This window comes from Halichoerus grypus, chromosome 13 (assembly GCF_964656455.1).
Source record: "Halichoerus grypus chromosome 13, mHalGry1.hap1.1, whole genome shotgun sequence".
NCBI classification, from domain to species: domain Eukaryota; kingdom Metazoa; phylum Chordata; class Mammalia; order Carnivora; family Phocidae; genus Halichoerus; species Halichoerus grypus.
Genome location: NC_135724.1, coordinates 74,788,861 through 74,806,894, shown reverse-complemented (window position 1 = coordinate 74,806,894; position 18,034 = coordinate 74,788,861). Strand labels below are relative to the sequence as shown.

At 48.9% G+C, this 18,034-nt stretch overlaps 1 protein-coding gene across 4 annotated transcripts in view; it reads right to left on the bottom strand.

Moving 5' to 3' along the window:
• Positions 1-12,074: 12,074 nt before the first annotated feature.
• Positions 12,075-18,034, bottom strand: part of PITPNB (phosphatidylinositol transfer protein beta) — a 63,193-nt gene continuing 57,233 nt past the window's right edge. For 2 of the 4 annotated variants that reach the window (XM_078060825.1, XM_078060823.1), the window contains 2 exons: positions 15,279-15,364; positions 12,075-14,090 (listed from right to left, as the gene is read on the bottom strand). In XM_078060825.1, the coding sequence (XP_077916951.1) occupies positions 15,317-15,364 (48 nt within the window). In that variant the 3' untranslated portion in view covers positions 12,075-14,090; positions 15,279-15,316. The remainder of the gene's footprint in view (positions 14,091-15,278; positions 15,365-18,034) is intronic. The other 2 variants (XM_078060824.1, XM_078060822.1) reach the window with 1 other exon arrangement.

Genomic DNA, 18,034 nt, shown 5'->3' with positions numbered 1-18,034 from the left:
CTGACTTATTTTTGATTGGCAGGTGCATGGGAATTAACAGATTCCCTCAAGGACACTCATCCAGGAGAGCTCGATATTATCATCAGTCTGGCCAGACTTTCCCCACCAGTGTGTTCCCCTCCCTGCTACCATGGACATGGGCCACCATGTTTTTAATGTAGCTTCATCGTTCCAGGACACCTGCCACCCCTTTATGTACATATTTATGTATCCAAGAACAACAAATAACAATGGGTGGGTAGGTGGTTTTTAAGAGAACGTAAGAGATACCATCTTCTGTGGCTTATTTGCAATTTTCTTTTCCCCATCAGTATTAATTTTCGAGATTCATCCTTCCTCCTTCCAACTACTATAGAATATTCCAAGGCATGACCATCCCGTATGTTATCTGTCCACTTCCCCATAGATGGAGATGCAAGTTATTTCTAACCCTGGCCTACATTTTCCTTCTTTAGTTATCTCTTCTATGAAAATGAGGTGCCACAGATGACTTCCAACCTCCCAGGAACTGGGCACCTGAAATGCAGACCTCATCCTCCGGAAGTTCGCAGTCCAGTCGGAAAGACAGGACTTGTAGACTCGTATGTACAGGAGAGGGATTTCACTGCGTGGCTGAATGGGGTGCCAACGTTGTTTCCTAATTCTCAGCTCTGCCGTCGGTCTCTAAACTCCTCCCATCCCGAGAATGCTTTACACAGTGCCTGGCACTCCTGGAAGAATGAGCAAGGCCAGTGAGGGGTCTGGCACTGGGGGGGAGGGGGCGTGTGCACCTCCACTGATTCCATCGGGAGGCCCTGCCTGGTCCATCAATAACAGCCCAGGCTGGGCAGCTTCCTGCCCCAGACTAGCAGGACGCATCTCACGGCACACAGCGGGAATCCTCTGGCTGTTATTTATGTTGGCTGCAAAATCCAGGAAATCGCCACTGGATATATAGCCCAATGTCTCAGGATTAAATCCTGTTAGTATGAATCTCATTCCCCAGTATTCCCTTGTGATCCAGACCACGGGGCCCGCCCGATGGTGGATCCAGGTTTGTTGTTACAGGGAAAAAAGAAAGAAACCAGAGCCCACGTTGAGGAAGCTCAGAATCAGATGTACGGCCTGGTGGAAACACTGCCATATGCTTAATTGTGCTCCAATTACACAGAATGCTCCAGAATCGCCGCTCTGGGGTAGAGAGACGCTAATGGCCATCATTACGTTTGGACAGCCCTGTTCGGTTATATTGTGATCTTTGCAACTACCGTGTGGTTCTCCGAGAGTCGCCAGCCTGGTCTAACATGGGAGAAACGTCAGAGTGGCTCACTTGCACATGCTTCCTGAGCACCCAGTGCAGACCACACCTGGCTCTGGGAACGGAGGACAGGGAAAAATTGACTCTCATGGAACTTCCAGTCCAACTGGGAGAGACCAGCAGTACACACGCGTGTGCATGCGTGCACCGTGCAGTAGCGATAAGTGCTGTGAAGGATAAGGAACTATGACAGATAGGGGGAGGGCCTGGTTTTATGTGAGGTGGTCTGGGAAGACCCCCTTGAAGAGGGAACACTGGAGCATCCAGGTGAGGCAAGGGAGGGAGCTGTGAGGGAGTCTGGTGGAAGCGTGTTCTGGACTTCAGGAACAGCTGGTGCAAAGTCCCTGAGGCGAGTTGCCTGGAGTGTTGGAGAGTGTTGGAGAAGCAGCCAGAAGGAGGCCTGCGTGGCTGGAAGGGAGTGAGGGAGAGGAGGCCTAAGAGGGGGTGGGGACAGAGTGGGGGTCCCAGTAAAGGAGACCTGTAGTCTGAGTTACATGGCAGGGCTTTGAGAGGAGGAGGGATGTGACCTGTCTGATACTTAAGTGAAACCCTCTGGCTCCTCTGTGGGAGGGGAAGGGGCCAGTTAGGAAGGTCTTGAGCCACCACCCAGGAAGAAAGGATGGTGGCTAGACAGGGTCAGAATTGTGGTGGACACAGTCAGAAGGGACGATCGGATTCTGGACCTGTTTTGAAGGTGGAGCCTACACGATCTCAAGTAGGGAGTGAGAGGCGCACTTGACCCAGTCAGGGAGTGGGGGTGTTGAGCCAGGTCTCCTGCTTCCTTCCACAGCCTATCACTGGGGCCTTAGATGATGCCCTCGAGCAAGCGTGCTGATGGCCACTAAATCCTGTGGGTTCGATCCTTTAAGGAGCACCCAGCTCTTTTTGCAGTCGCAGACTCTATTCCTTGCATCTGCTCCCTCTTGCCAACCTGATGATCGCGAGCAGGGTGTGAGACCAGGACCCTGAGCCAAGGGCAGTGTTTTCACAGACATGCAATGCAAACCCATGCAAATAATCCTTTATGTTTGCACCACAATCCAGAGGAGAGTCTTTCCATCTTTATCATACAGATGAGGTGGCGAGATCTGATCACTTAGAATAAAGCTGGGGGTTGCACTCAGGTGACAGGGGTATCACCTGGCTGAGCTCTGCCAGTTGAGAAGCGAAGGATCCTGGTGCTGAGATCCTGCCGGGGCCAGACGCTGGCTCCCACTCCTTTACCCTTGGCCCAGCTTGTTTTCTGGGCTCCCTGGTCGCCCCCCTACTCAGCCTGGAGAACTCACACTTGAGTCCGTCTTCATGCACAGCTATGATTATTTGGGGAGCTGCAGACTTCCAACATTTGAAGGCACTAAGGGATGTTGAGCTGTGATAATCAGGTACAAGGCATCCGGCCTCTTGTACTTTCTGCCTGCAGAAGCTCCCGGGACGATCAAGGAAGAAAGAACGATTCCATCGTAGAACATTCGCAGTTCCTGTCCATTCCATTTTAGAATTTCTTAGATCTAATTTCTTATTTGTTCCATCTTGGGACTTCCAAGGTTTTCGTTCCTTTAAAAAATATCCTAGATCTAATTCCTGCCCTAACTAGAATTTCCTTGATCCAATTTCTAATCGAGTCCATCCCAGAATGTTGGAAAAGTTATGTGGGAAACAGGTCTGGGTCACTTTCCCTACCATGAATATTTGCTTGTATCTAATTATTCCTCCAGTCTGTTTGGAGTGTCGACTGCGGGCCAGGCACAGAGCTGGGAACTAAGAATTCAAAAGTGAATGGGGCAGAGCCTCTTTCTTCTCTGGAGGGTCTCACTGTCGGCGGGGAAGCAAACACTCTACAGAAGTAAACGATGATGGCATTTGGTGCTAAATTCATGCAAAATGTCCTATACATCCAATCTCTGCTGGGCACACGAGGGAGAGAGCATGGGCTCTGTGGGCACTTGAGGCTTCCAGCTACGGTTCCCAAGTTCAATTGTGCACCAGCGTCTCTGCTGGAAACTGATCAAAATGCAGAACCCTAGGCCTGAGCCCTCAGGGGTTCTCCTTCTGCAGGTCTGGAGTAGAGCCCAAGTAGGGTGACCAACTGTCCCCTTTTGCCCAGACCTTAGGGGTTCTCTGGGACGCAGGACTCCAGTTCTAAAAGCAGAACAGTTCTGAGCAAATTGGGACAGTTGGTCTCCCATGACCCAGGAGTATGCATTTTTAAAACACTCCCCAAGTGATTCAAACGCGGGTGTTGCACAGGGTCTCGTGGGAGCTGACAGGAAGCCCTGAGCCCCAGTCCTCTCTGGGGTAGGTGGGGTAACATGGCCCACCTCTGAAGTCCAGAGGTGGAGTAGGTGGGGAGTTTACAAGGGCAAGTTTGGCTGGCAGGGGCGGGGTGGGGGTGGGTGATCCAGGCAGAGGGGGCAGTCAAGACCCCTGGGAGTAAAAGTGCCAGTGCGGTCAAAGCACCCCGAATCTGCTGACCTAGATCTCCTTCAGAGCATTCCCAGCGTGGCAGGCTAGAGTGGGGAGAAGCAAAAATGAAAATGGATTGATTAGCCCAACTGGGCGGAGACGACTGAGCTTGTCGATACTGCTGAGCCAAATTTCCCAGCGGCCCCTAGCTGGGCACAGCTGAGCTACGGCTTCTGTGAGCTGCAGGATATTTGAAGGAAAGGCTCAACCTTGAAGAAGTATTAATGAAAATGTCACAGGCACTAAAGTCAAAGCAGATGCGAAGCCGGCTACACGGGCAGACGTAGCTGATAAGAAACAGCCCAGGAGAGAACAAAACCTCTTGAGATTAGGTCAAGGGCAGACCAAAAAAAAAAAAAAAAAAAAAGACATCCGGGGGTCCCCCATGGCAACCCGGAGGAAGGCTGCCGCTCCCATGAAACAGGCTGACGTTTTTGTGCTGCTGTGTTATATATTGACAGCCCGACAGGGCAGCGTTCGGAGGCCTCCACATCAGCAAATAAATATTACGTCTCCATCTTCAGCTAAGCAGAGCTGTGGTGCATTCCTATTACTTCATGTGGATTAACCATCTGGAAGTTGAATCAAGCCACAGAGTAAAGAATGGGATCCAATTTTGCATTCACCAAAATAAGCCGTACTAGTCTCAATTTATGGCAGATGGTTATGCAGTCTCAGCGGGCCAAAAAATCTCTCTGCAAAAGAATAAAGTTTATGCCAATTACTGTAATAGGAACCAGCACAACAACTGCGTGGGGTTGACTAAGATCGCAGATATCGCCGTACAGCTCGTAAACCGCGGGGGGCCGGGGGAACGATGGGGACCCAGTTAATTCATTAAGATAACGCGAGAGAAATGAGGAGCAGAGTTAGTCATAAAACAGAAATATTTCCTCGCCAAGGATGGGAGGGGATCGAGGTGGAAGGGGTCCTACCGGGATGTGGCCTCAGCCGTGCTGCCGGCGGGGGTCAGGGGAATGGTTGGTGGTTAATGGTTAAGAGAGACGGCCTGGCTGCTCCGTGGGAAAAGGCATGGGAGGAGAGGGGTTAAACGTGGGGCTTCTCTACTCCATTCATTCAGAACGGATCTGCTCGGTGGGCAGGCCCCGAGCCTGCAACGGTGGCCGGTGCTTCTGGCACCTGTCCTTAGAGCACCCGGGAGGGATGCTGGCCTCGTCAGAAGGTCAAGGGAGGGGTCTTCGAGGACCTGGACCCTGGGCTGAGGCCGAAGGATGAACGGGGGAGGGAAAGGGACTCTGGGCCTAGAGGACACCGTGGCCTTTGGTCACGAGATCCTGGATCACAGAGGCGAGGGGCTAGGGTGGAGAGGGTGGCCAGGCCCAGTCAGGCACAGTGAGGAGGTTTGTCCCTGTCCTCAAAGCAAAGATGGAATGAGGCGATCCACCTCCCTTTTGGAGAGCCCCTTGGCTGCAGGAAGCTCTGTCTCTTTTCAGCGGAGGGCAGCTTCTTGACCGGTGTGTACCCTAGTTTCCTCAAGGATAGGGAAATGTGAGAACTCCCCGCTCCCCGGGGCTGGTGTCAGGGTGGAAGTGTGAGCCATAGCAGGGGATGCTCAGGTGGAGGAGGGATTCACGCTCTCCCCCATGGAATGGGCCTGCCTGAGCCAAGTGCTGCCGGGGGCCCCCAGGTCAGCAGCTCCTCCGAGAGCGACTTCCACCCAGTCTGCACACCCTACCCCGAAATCTTCTGTGCCCTATGAAGGCTGGAGAGAGGATTAGGCAGCTAGCTCGGGGGCACATCAGGCTACAAAACTAAGTTGCTTGTCCCCCATACTACGTTCATTCGGCTTTTGTTATTTGTTTTTTAAATGAATGCTGCTGGCTTAAAGAATGTGGACGTTTGGGGCTGAAAATAAGGTGACCCGCTGTCCCCCGTTTGCCCAGGACTGTCCCGGTCCAACCTCCCAGGAAACTCCCCTATCCCGGGTGAACTGGGATGGCTGTTCGTCCTCACTGATTAGGAGACCAACTAAGCGGCAAATCCGATGCTGGAGAGATTTTTCACCCATTACTTACACATTTCTTGTCTCAGGGCCGTATTCCGTGTCAGTGTTAGTACCCCAACCTTCATGGGCAGGACGCAGGGGCTCAGAGGGGCTGAGACGTACTCACTGGCCTGCGGCTCAGTAAGTGGACGTGGCAGACTCGGAATGTAGGCGTCGGATGCCAAAACCCCCATGTCCATCGTGGCCTCTCAGAGGGTGGGGGGGAGACAGCAGCAGCGACCATTAGTAAAACCCGGTGGCAGCAGTCATGGCTGCCAAGCTCCACATTCTCTGGGTAGGCTGACAAGGAAGGGAACGAAGTTCTTCGCAAGCAACAGTCATCCCGCTGTTCCTCACCTGGCCAGACGACTCCTCCCGACTCACACAAAGCCTGAGCAAACACAGGGGCCAACATTGCATCCTGGTGGCCCGGAGCCAGGGCTGAGCCAGGCTGTCCTCAGCCACGGGTAGAGCGCCCCCCGGATCCTGGGGGCCAGGCGGCGCACAAACAGCCCCGGGATGGAGAGGACCGACGATGGGGGGTGAATTCCAGGGCAAGTGGGAGAAGCCCCTGCTTGAGGCCTGGCGCTCCCATGTGCGGGGAGCCCGCCAGCCGGAAGGCAGGCGCTGACCTCAATCACACAAGTGGAAAATCTGAGCCTGTTGGGTTTGGAAGGGGCTGGGAGGAATCCTGAAATCCCTCCCGCGACGGCTTTCTGGCACGCGCCTCGGAAGAGGAGTGAGCTCATGGGCCACCAGCTGCAGAAGCAAAAGATCTTAGCCCCAGTGATAAAAGGCACGCCGGGCACTCGCGTATGGGGAAGGCTTCTCAAGGCCTGGCGCAGTACAAATCGAGTTTTCAATAAGATTCTCTTGTAAAGTGAAACACCGAAGACAATTTGGGGGGTCAGGGGCGGTGGGGGAGAACTACCCACAATCGCACCATGTTAACAAAACCACCCCGGCGGCTCCCTTCCAGATGTTCACAGGCCTCGAGATTTCCTGCAGGTGAGGAGTGACTGCAGCTCTGATTTCTCACCTCGACGTTGCAGACAATGTTTGTGTTTGCACACGCATTTCAGAGTTCTCGCTAAACCTTTTCCCCCAAATACTCTGAGGTGACGTACACAGGAGGCACGGAGACAGGAGAGCAAAAACCTTCCACTTGCATAGCGCCATCGCACAGACCAAGTGTGGGGGCTGAGAAGGGGGGGCCGGGTTTGGTGGGGGGGGAGGTGAAGGAGTTATGCCAGGAAGACTGCCTGGAGAGGTTGCCTCAGCTGGACACAAACTGCAACATGGGAGCTGCCTGACACCAAAGACTGAGGGGGAAATTCGACACTGTCTAGGAAAAAATGTTTTCTTGGCTCTGGGCTCTGGGAAGAATCAGTCATGGAAGGTTGCTCCTAAGGGATGTTTAAGAACAAAGGGTCCTCGATAGGATTTTTATCATTAGGGCTGCTCCTTCCTTCGACTCCTAGTAAATGCCACAGGCATGGACCTCAGCGGTCCTGAAAGACAGGGAGGTGGATGGGCAGCGGCTAGGAGTGACTCCGGTGTGACTCCCTGGGTTATAACCCTGCTCCGCCGCTTTCGGTAATGGGACGTGGCAACATTAGTCTGGGCCTCAGTTTCCTCATCTGTAGAAAGGGGGGTGATAGCAGTACCTAGCTCACAAGGCGGTTGTGAAGATTCAGTGAGGTCATTTATGTGTCATGCTCAGAACAAGACCTGACATGCACTCTTAAGTGCTGGCTGTTTTTTGGGGGAAGAGTCCAGAGTAGGGATTGGCAAACTATGGCCCTTGGGCCAAATGCGGCCCACCACCTGTTTGTGTAAATAAAGTTTTATTGGAACACCACCACACTCGTTGGTTTACGTAACATCTAAGGCTACTTTCATGCTACAGAGGCAGAGTTGAGTAGTTGCAACAGAGTCTGCATGACCCACAAAGCCCAAAATATTTACTTATTTATTTATTTGGCCCTTTATAGAGAAAGTTTGCCGACCCCTCACCTAAAGAAAGGAATGGAAGGGCTCAAGCAATGTCTGCGCATGGGTGTTCTGGGCCTGATTCTAAGCCTCCCTCCGGCCTTACTTGGGAGAAGTCTCTCGTCCTACACAGTGCCTCTCTGGGAATGACATTTTGGAGTGATGGCCACAAAACACTCACAGAACCTCTTGGTAGGCTGAGTTGTTTCAGGGCTTCCCAGGCCATGGGAAAATGGAGTCAGCTCTGAGAGAACAGGCCATCAGTATTCCAGGCTGCGGGGAGCCGGCGTGCAACGGGATGCCCAGAGGCGAAGCTTTTGTTTAGCACATACATTAATAAACACTGTAAGCCACTCCTCCGTTCCACTTCATGAACCTCCCTCAGTCTGGAGTGCAAGGCAATTCTGCTATTGACTGATTAGCAGGTGGTGTCAGAATATGTAAGGGATCAACAAGGCGGAGGCATGTCATGGTGCTTTACCGCTTCTCAGAAATTCAAGGAGTAAACAGAGTCGACCCGGGGTTGAGTGTCACAGACTCTGGGAAAACGGGGCTGATTTTCTAGGCAAAGGCCTGGCTTTAGCGTGCCCCATTAGGAGTCACGAAGCCAAGCTCGGGTTAACCTGTTAGCAATGGTATCTAGAGAGCCAAATTCTAATCGCGGAAAACATGTAGGGCATCTATGAGCTTTTCCGTGAGCACAGCATTCAGTTTAACAGCCACAGATGGTATTTTCTGGACAACAGACGACAGACAGTGAAGTTAACACATGCCAGTTGAGAAGTTTAGCTAACCAGCATTATCTTCATTGTATTTCAGGCACCAACAGCTTTTGTTAGCCCATCACGGCTCTTACCCTTCAACTTTCGGTTGGTATGGGTTGGCAATCTGATGGCAAACAACAGCAACTGTCTTCCTATGCTGAGCGCTTTCCATGGGCAACATCCACGCTACGCACGGTCCCTTCCACCCAGGCCTGACCACCCAACGGCCAGGAGGTAGACGAGCAGTGCTGGCCCCACTTCACAGACGGCGGGAGGCGGCTCTCGCTGGTCGCTGGTCACTGGCCTTGGCTGCACTGCTCTGGGCCTCAGAGAGCCATGCAGGTGTTCCAGCAGGGGGGCGGGACAATCAGGGGCGTCCTAGAAAGTCACCTGTAGGTGGCACAGCCTGATTAAGGGCATCCGGGCTCTAGACCAGAGCTTGGCAAACTTTGGCCCCAGCAGCCAAATCCGGCCCACCACCTATTTGTGTAAATAAAGTTTTATCAGAACAGACACACTTACTTGTTTACATACTGCCCGTGGCTGTTTCTGCATTACAAGGGCAGAGTTGAAGAGCGGTGCTACACCCTATGGCCCCAAAAGCCTAAAATATTCAGTGTCCAGCCTTCGACAGAAAGTTGGCGGGCCCCTGCCCTAGAGGAGAGGGTGGTTTGGGCTGGGCCCCGGAGAGGAGTGCGAGGTGGTATCACAGACACTGGCGGGCACTTGGAAGACTCAGGGACCACAGGCTTCCTGGCTTGGGCCGTGCAGCCAGAGATGCAGGTACCTGATGGAAGACAGTAGGCCTGGGGGAAGGAGGAAAGACCTGAATCTGGTTTAAGACTTCTTGAGTTGGAGGAGCCTACCAAAGCTCCGGTTTAGATGTCTGAAGAGAGAGGGGGAAATGCGGACCTGGAGCTCCCTCCTCTGTCCTCTCACCGTCAGCTTCCAGAATTACTACATCCTGTTGCAGCTCATGTCACGCTTTAATTCTCCTACAGCAGACATTAGACCTTACTGATGTGGGGGCTATACTCCCCTCCCCTCTGACCCCAAGACTCAAAAGGGGTGTTGTACAGGGCGGGCAGGGATGCGCTGTGGGCGAACAGAGCAGTTTCAGAGTCCAAGTGCCCATCAGGGGAGGCGACCGGGGTTGTGGGGGGGGAGGGACAACGGCGGCTCCTGCCCACAAGGAGGTCCCAAGCTAACTTGGGATGCAAAACACACAGACTCAGAAGATGACAGCATCGATTAATCTACTGAGGCAGCACGGAGTCCACAGGTGCCACATGAGGGGTGCGGGCTGCTGCAGAGACTACATCAGGTTAAGGCCGGCTGCGTGGAGCAAGTGGTACTTGGGCTTTGTCAACCGGGTAGGAGTCTGACTGCTTGGGGACAAAGCGGTCTTCTCAGTGATCTCCTAGGAAGAGGGTGGGAATTCTCTGGGCTCTCTTTCCCTGTCCTTTGAAAACAGGGCACACTGAACCCAAGCCATAGAAAAGGCAACTGGTGGGCAGCCTATACTTTTAAAGGCTCCCCCACGTGACTCTAGGGTGCTGCCAGGGCTGAGAACCTCTGGTTTACGTGCACTGAATTTTTTCGAACCAGTAACCCTAGCAGGACAGAACAAATACTCAAGAGATGGGAACCCCTCAGATGCCTGGGGAGAGAGTCATCCAGGGATAGATTTTAATTTGACTTAACTCGATGGAGGAGAAACCATGAGGAGGTCAGGAAGCAGGGGTCCTCCACTCCCCAACCCCCACCACCCTAGGGGAGTGCAAGCGATCTTGGGGAGTTGGGGAAGCAAACCGAGTTAGTTCTGAATCCCTTTTAAACAGTAAGCTGGCAACATGGCACTTTCAGAAGGAAAAAAGGAATGGGCATCGAAGCATAGGTGCCTCCAAGTGCTGAGCACTGCTTCAAATGCCTAGCGTGGCCTCGGATGACATGGCCTTGGAATAGCCGCAATTTCTACTTTTCCCAATGCAGTCTCGTTGAAGAACTGGTTTTGAAGAGACCTGCTGTTGCTTAGTATTTCCAAGTCAGAAGACATAACCTCAAGTGACCCTGGCAGGATTCCTAGGAAGCACTCCCTGTGGGCAGTGGATGCTCCAAGCTCAGCGGGATAATCTTCCACCTGTCTCCTAGCGCTTTCCCTCCCTCCCAACCATTCTAAGTCCCAAACTCTACAACTGCCAGTGAGGGCAACTTGAAAAAAAATCCTAAGTCATAAAACATCGTAACATTCCGTGGCTCTCTGGATGTCGGACTGGAGGGTCTAAGAACAGGCAGAACAACATTCTCCTTTCCAAATGGTCAAGAACAGGGTAGTACACACTGACCTTGTCAACGCAGCTGGGAGGAGATGAACAGTTAGTGCCTATTCCTCAGAGACAAGACGTGAGGAGGAGGCGGGGCTGTGAAACTCTACAGCTTAGCAAGTTGGAAACGGGGAGAGAGGTGAGCTTTATAAAAGCCAGGTGTTGGGTCCACTGTGGTTTTAGATCAACCAGGAGGCAGTCTGGTAAAGCAACGGAACAGGAAGGGAAAGGGCGCCCCATATGCTCAGGGACACTGACCCTGAACACTGCAGCTGGGCACTCCAGGACTCAGCAAGAGGCCAGAAGGGGTGATCCTGACCCCAGGCCCCCTGCTGGCAGTGCCCGCCCAAGAGCAACACCCTAGGCTCCGTGGGTCCCCGCCGCCCTGCCCAGCCGCCTGCGGCCTGAACGTTTGCTTTCGCACCTGCACGATGTGGATGACGTCTAAACTCTCTTTCAATTATCCTACTGAACTGTAATCGTCTGTGCGTGTGTGTCTCCCACACTGGACCGTGTGCTTTTATTCATCTTGCTGCCTTTGGCGAGACCCGAGTGCTGAGCTTTAGCGCTCAGCATCCCGAATGGCAGACTGGCCCTGCAAACACAAACGCTAACTCTGAGATAAATACTAAGAAAATCACCTCAGGAAACAAAGATCACCTGGAAATAGAACATTCTGTATGAACCCATCCATGTAGCTGGCCACCTCTCCTAATGCTGAGCAGCTCTAGAATGTAAGATGGGACTACGAGAAAATAGCTGTGAGGTGTCCCAAAACAAGAAGAGTGGAAATGACAAGGTCTCAGGAGAGGTGAAACGCGGTCCCAAACCAAAAAGCCACCATCTTCAAACAATCAGAGGCTGATGACAAAATCCTCACTGAGTGCTTCTAGAAATACTATGGGTTTTCCCTATTTTTCCCCTTGAAACATAATTTTAAAAAAAACACCTCTGAGACTGCCAAGAAATAACCCTTCTTTAGTTTTCTGCTTACTTTTAAAAGCAGAAAATTATCTAAGAAAGCAAATGTAACAGGTTAATATGGTATAGGCACATTTCATGAATAGGAGTGTGCAGTGAAAAATTTTTAAAAACCATGTTTTTCCTTTATTTTTCCCACAGTGGCAGGGCCGCACAACAGAGACTTCTTGAGAAAGCGGCAGAGAAGTGGTCCGCAGTGTGCTGAACCTAGACGTGGCATTGGGGAAACAACCACTCAAGCACACAAGTGGCATTTTGTGATCAAATTTATTTTTTGTTTCAATTTCATTTACTTTGTTTTACTGTAATTTACACAAGAGACTGCCAAGTAAACTAGATATTTTACATTCACCACGCATTCCCTCAAATCTCCACAGTTGTTAGGAAAACATTAGAATCCGTGCGCTGGGCATGGATTTCCATGTGCGCCCAAGCTCCCAACGAAGCTACAGATGCCAGTGAGAGTTCAGTCCATTGAAAGGAGAGGGCGAGACTCTTTATTTCACAAAATTAGCAATAATCTTCCTTGCACCACACTTTGCAGACAATGATTATGCTTTGACAACACCTATCTTATAACAGTGCCCAGAGAGTAAACATCAGTCTTGATCCTGAGTACACAGAGGACATATCTGACGTGGGGTTCGGAGCCAAGGCTAAGAGGGCATCGCGGTGTGGCAGTGATCCTCAACACCCTCGTCTGACTCACTGCCACCACCTCAGTGGGGACACAGGCCGTATGGGAAAATGAGGAGCAGGGCGGGCAGGACTGTCAGCAAATCAGATTACAAACGTGATAGGACTACAGGGGCCAGCGTGTTGCAGGAAGGACGAGAGGTTAAAGACGACAGTTTGTGACCGGAAGGCTTCAACAATATCTTTCTAGTCAAGCTTCCAGGACTGACGGGAGAAAAACCAGATTTGGACAGAGAGAGCTGATAAAAATCTTACCTAGCTATGGTTCCTTTCTTAAAGAAGGAAGGAGGAGGAGGACAAGGCGGCAGCGGCTGCCAACCAGCACGTTCATGATGCTCACTCGTGACAGGTCCCAATGGCGTCCTACTAGAGAGCACCTCCCCACGGGCAGCGGAGCACTGGCCCCTCAGCGGGGCCTCCCAGGCAAGGAGACCGGCCTGTGCTGCCTCTGAAATTCTGCTATCTCAAAGGCGGCGCCTCCCCCTCGGGGTGTATTTCAATATGAAAAGCACAAAAAAACCAAAACCAAAAACAAAAACAAAACCGTCACCACTATCTGTATTCTACCGTGTCAGCTGTGAGGAATCTAGATCATTTGCATAGTTTCCAAGCTCTAATTTCAGAAAACAGTCATTTCAGAAACAAGACTCCATGGAAGTGCTCTACTTCCAAAAGTTTTCCTACAGCCTACGATGCTATTCATTTCTTCATCAATTTCTTTGTTTGCCTAACAGGAGCCTGAAAATTGTATAGTGTTTATTATAAATCACAAACCATCATCTCCATTTTTGCTAGGTTTGATGTAGAAAAATATTGAAATTTAAAATACAAAAATCCAATAAAAACCAGAATTTTTTTTTTTAAAGGATTTTTTCCCTCAGGGCAAACAAGTGAAAACTGGCTGGTAACTATACTCCTTACTAATAGACATTGTCCAATTTGAATTTAAGATAATAACCATCCAGAAATAAATCGTTATAAATACATTCAGAGTTTACATTCCAGATTCACTGGAATACCAAAAGATTTTGAATAAATTTTTCTGTGGGAGTCTGTTGCTTATGGGACTAAAATAAAAATTTATAAGATTTAAAAGAACAGAAAGATTTAAAAGAACAGAAAAGTAATAAAAGGCTATATATATTGGTCCACAATTTGACATTTATGAAACATACCAGCTAGTATTACATTGCAGTCAATTTGTCCATTAATGGTATTACTCTGATAATTATTAAAATCTGTTCCAGGTATATATATTGAAAATATTTTCTTTTGCATTCCTGAAGATAGGTACAGTACTTTGGAGAAGTTGTACTAATCCTTTCAGTATGTCTGTATGTACATATATACACACGTGTGTGTATCTTGATCTGTAGCTCTACATGCGTTTTACATACAGCTACAGATACACACACACACACATATACACGTGGGTGGGAACCTGTGCGTGTGACTACATCATCACAAGCACACATCTGGGAAACGTCAACACTGCAAGATACTGGTCAGATTCTTCTTCACTCATCACTGGCGGCACTTGTTCCCCTCACTTGACCTTGATTACGTAACTGTAAAAAAAAGCGAAAGACAGGGCAATATTAAAACACAGAGACGCACAAAAAATGTTATCGTGTCACATACATTCTCCAGGGAAAAAAAAAAATCCTCAACATGGCAAAACTTTTGCAGAAAACGTACCCCAACTACTACATTTAAAAAATTTAATCTCTTGAAGATTTTGGTTTCACTATGACATAACATTTTGTTCCATCAGGGAGAAAATAAATTGGAAGTGCAAATAAGTCACAGAACTTAAAGAACTTAACAAAAGTAACAATAATTTTTTTTTTTTTTTACATGAACACTGTATTTAAAGACAGGGCTCTGGAGGAATCCGGGCAGAGTTTCTGCATTCTTATTTATACAACTACTTGTGTTCACAACTGAATACTCCATTTCTCCCCTGTTCGATAATTAAAGAGCAGGGAGCACAGTAAGGGGGCAGCAAAGAACCACAGGGAGTGAAGAGAGTGTTCTGTTTTGTTCTTTCCCTCAATACTGTAGCTCAACAGTAACAACGGGCAGCAGTGGACTGTCCCTTTGTGTGTACTCATGCTGGTTCTGGTATGTGGGGTAGATTCTGAGGCTCTTTTTTCCCCTCGAGGAAAATCTTATCTGAGCATATAAATTTGTGTTAGGGAAATAAAGCCATAGAAATGTTTTATATTATAGTGAAAGCCAAAGTGTATTTATACATATTAAAGCTAACTGTAAAGGTAACTGAAGATTCAACGTGAAGGAAGACACTGAGATGTTCAGAAAAAATTTCAACTACAATGAATCACTAAGGCTGCCCTTCTGGAATGGGATGGAGGATCTCTGGTTTAAAATGCTTTTACGTATTTCCTTACTAACCATATATGGTTCTATTGAGAAATAGGTCAAATAACTGGCCGTCAATGAAGAATCAGCTGGCTTCCAGGAAGCACTACGTGATGAATGAGTATGCCTGGCAGTTGGTCTCTGGCCCTAACACTAAGAACTAACTGGAGATTACTAAATTCAACCTGTTCCACAGATAAAACTCTTACAGAATAATAACTTAAGTGTTCCATGTCAATCTCTAAAATATGTATCTCTTTAAATTCTAAAAATTAAACCACATTTAATACTTAGTCTCTGCTCAGCAAGTTAACTACCCATTACCAACAAGGTATTGGTTTTTAAACATTCTTTTTACCCAGGTCTTCACTTACACAGTTTGATATTGTCTCTGACCCTACAGGGGACTCATCTAGACATCAGCAGCCGACGTGCCTCGGACGGAACCCTTCTTACGCATCTAAACGTAAAATAAAATCATGAGCTGCTGAAATCACAGACTCTAAATTGGGTTAGTAAGTGAAGGCAGAAAAAAGATCTAGGAAGATTGTGAATGACCGCTGCCTGTTCATAACCACATCCACACTGAGAATGAAGTTCTGAGGTCCCTCTAGTAAAGCTGGTTATGTAAGGAAAATCCTGCAAAAGGCTTTTCTTACAACAACACAAAAAATGTATATCTATTCTTGAATCCAGGAAACAAAAGCTGGCAGAATGATGGTATGAAATTATCAAAGACAGCCAAGGGTAAGTGAACCGTTGTTCACTAATACCATGTGAGAAAACGCCCTGATGGTCTGATTCACATTTTCCTAGTCCCTAGACCAGACAGGAAGACACAAGGTGTGGCCACCTCTACTGCTTCTGAGACTAGAGTCCCTGAGAGGAGTTCTTTATGGGAAGTTTATTTAAAAGAGGGAGGACAAAAGGAAGAACAAGTGAGCATGGGAACAATGTACGAGAAACAACAAAGGACATAAGGATGCATCAGAAAGGACAGGCATTCGTAACAGCAGACCACAGACAATTCCAAAAAAAACTCAATGAGAAAATCAGAAAAGAATGGACAGAAAAAGGAACAGATGTAATAAACACATTTCTAAACCTCAACACTTCTCCCCGACCCCCAGAAGTGCCAGTTGTGAACAAACAGGCAGAAAGTTTACCCCCAGTACTTCTTTAGCAGCTGGGCCTTAAACCCGTATTTCTCTTTAGGATTCCAGGCAGGGGCATTCCTGTCATGCCTAAGCTTTCAAGATGCTGTTCCTTTTCTCCAGAGCCAAATCCCGTATGAGCAATATCCAAGTCTTAAAATATTTGCAAATTAAGAAGAGAATTACAATGTATCAAACTCTATCATCAGGTGTCAGGGAAACAGGACCTCAAGAAAAGGGGAAATCCCTGGGTGGTAGAGAAGACTTGGAAGTGTTAAGCCTCGTCATGAGGCAGGTGCTTTCTGGGTAGGCACTTTGGCCTGCAGACATGCTACTGCCCAGAGTCTGAAGACACTAACAAATCAACTGTTAGGGCTCGAAGCAGCAGCAATGTGATGTGGAATAAAGCACTCCCCAATGACCCAGAGCAAAATAACTTAAATGGGATTTTAAGTTACGATGATCAGCACAGAATGCTGAAATTGCCTTAAAATGTTTTTCAGATCTCTAATAAAGAAACGGCCATGTACCCCCAAACCCTGAACCAACAAAAGATTTCTACCAACATCATGCAGGAATTAGTCAGGCTGAGCCATGTAGGCACAACAACGATGATATCTTCTAATAAACGGGGCTTCCGTGTAACTACTTGTCTACCTTACGGACCTGCACGGAGAAGAAAGGAGCTGAGCCTGCAGGCCCTCGGCAAAAGATAGGAGCGAGTGTCCCCACCTCCTCATCGGGGCACTCGCTGTGTTTACACTGGGAATGCTCTCTGTCCTGAGACTGAGAACTTGGGATGGAAGTAAGGGCACTCTCCTAAGGGAAGAGGTCCCAGCCAAGTTCTGTCCGAGAAGTCCAGAGGTAGGCAGGGTTCAGAGCTCCAACCAGGGAGGGCTCCATCCCTCACCCTCCAACCATGACCTCTTTTCCTCATGTTATGGACAGTCCTCTCAGCATAAAAATCAAAACCAGGGGCGCCTGGGTGGCTTAGTCGGTTAAGCGTCTGCCTTCAGCTCAGGTCACGATCCCGGGGTCCTGGGATTGAGCCCCACGTCGGGCTCCCTGCTCAGCGGGGGTCTGCTTCTCCCTCTCCCTCCGTGCTCATGCTCGCTCGCTCTCTCTCTCAAATAAAATCTTAAAAAAAAAAATCAAAATCAAAACCAAAACTCCTCGAGAGCTCAAACCAAGAAAAGTAAGTATGTTTTGTTTTATCTCAGCACTGGCAAATCCTTTTTGAAGATAGCAAGGCTATGCCGTGAGCTTAGTGAGAATGAGTGTCAGCACGCTGCTTTTTTTCTAATGTTCAGCTGAGCCTAGCAGCTCAGGGCTGGGGACAGGGGCAGGTATCTCTGGGGCCTGGAGCACGTAGAGGGAGCAGAATCAGGCAAGGCAGGGGAGAAGGGCCTAAAACTGGGCAGGAGCAGGGGTGCTTCTTAGAGAAGGGCACTGGACTCTTGAAAAAGGGGAGACAAAAGTGGGAGAGGGGCATGGGGAAAAAAGGAAGTACCCATGACTTACTCTTGCCGGTTTAAATATTAGGGGCCAGCCTAAAACTATGGGGGTGAGGGAGAGCCCTCTATGTTTGCCATTCTATCACCCTACTCCTGAGATCCAGAACTCAGAGTCATACTATTAGTATGAGAAACGGAGGTCAAAGAGGCTTCTATTGTCTGGCCTAGAAACCGAACTCCAATTTATTATGTTGTCTCCATGGTAAAACATGTCCCAAATTCCAAAAAATCAACTTAAAAACTTTTGGAACAAAATCCATTCATAAGTTGGAGACTGCCGAAAGTTTACTTTCTGTATAAGATAAGGTTAAAACATTTTATTGCCTTATAAAGAAAGTAAGTCCTAGTCCTCTCAGAAGGTTTGTATAAAGCTAATTAGAAGCAGATCTGCTGTAATCACCAAAAGTAAGCAATTTTAAACACAGATTCTTTATGATGCTGTGTGCCAGACAAATAGATTTC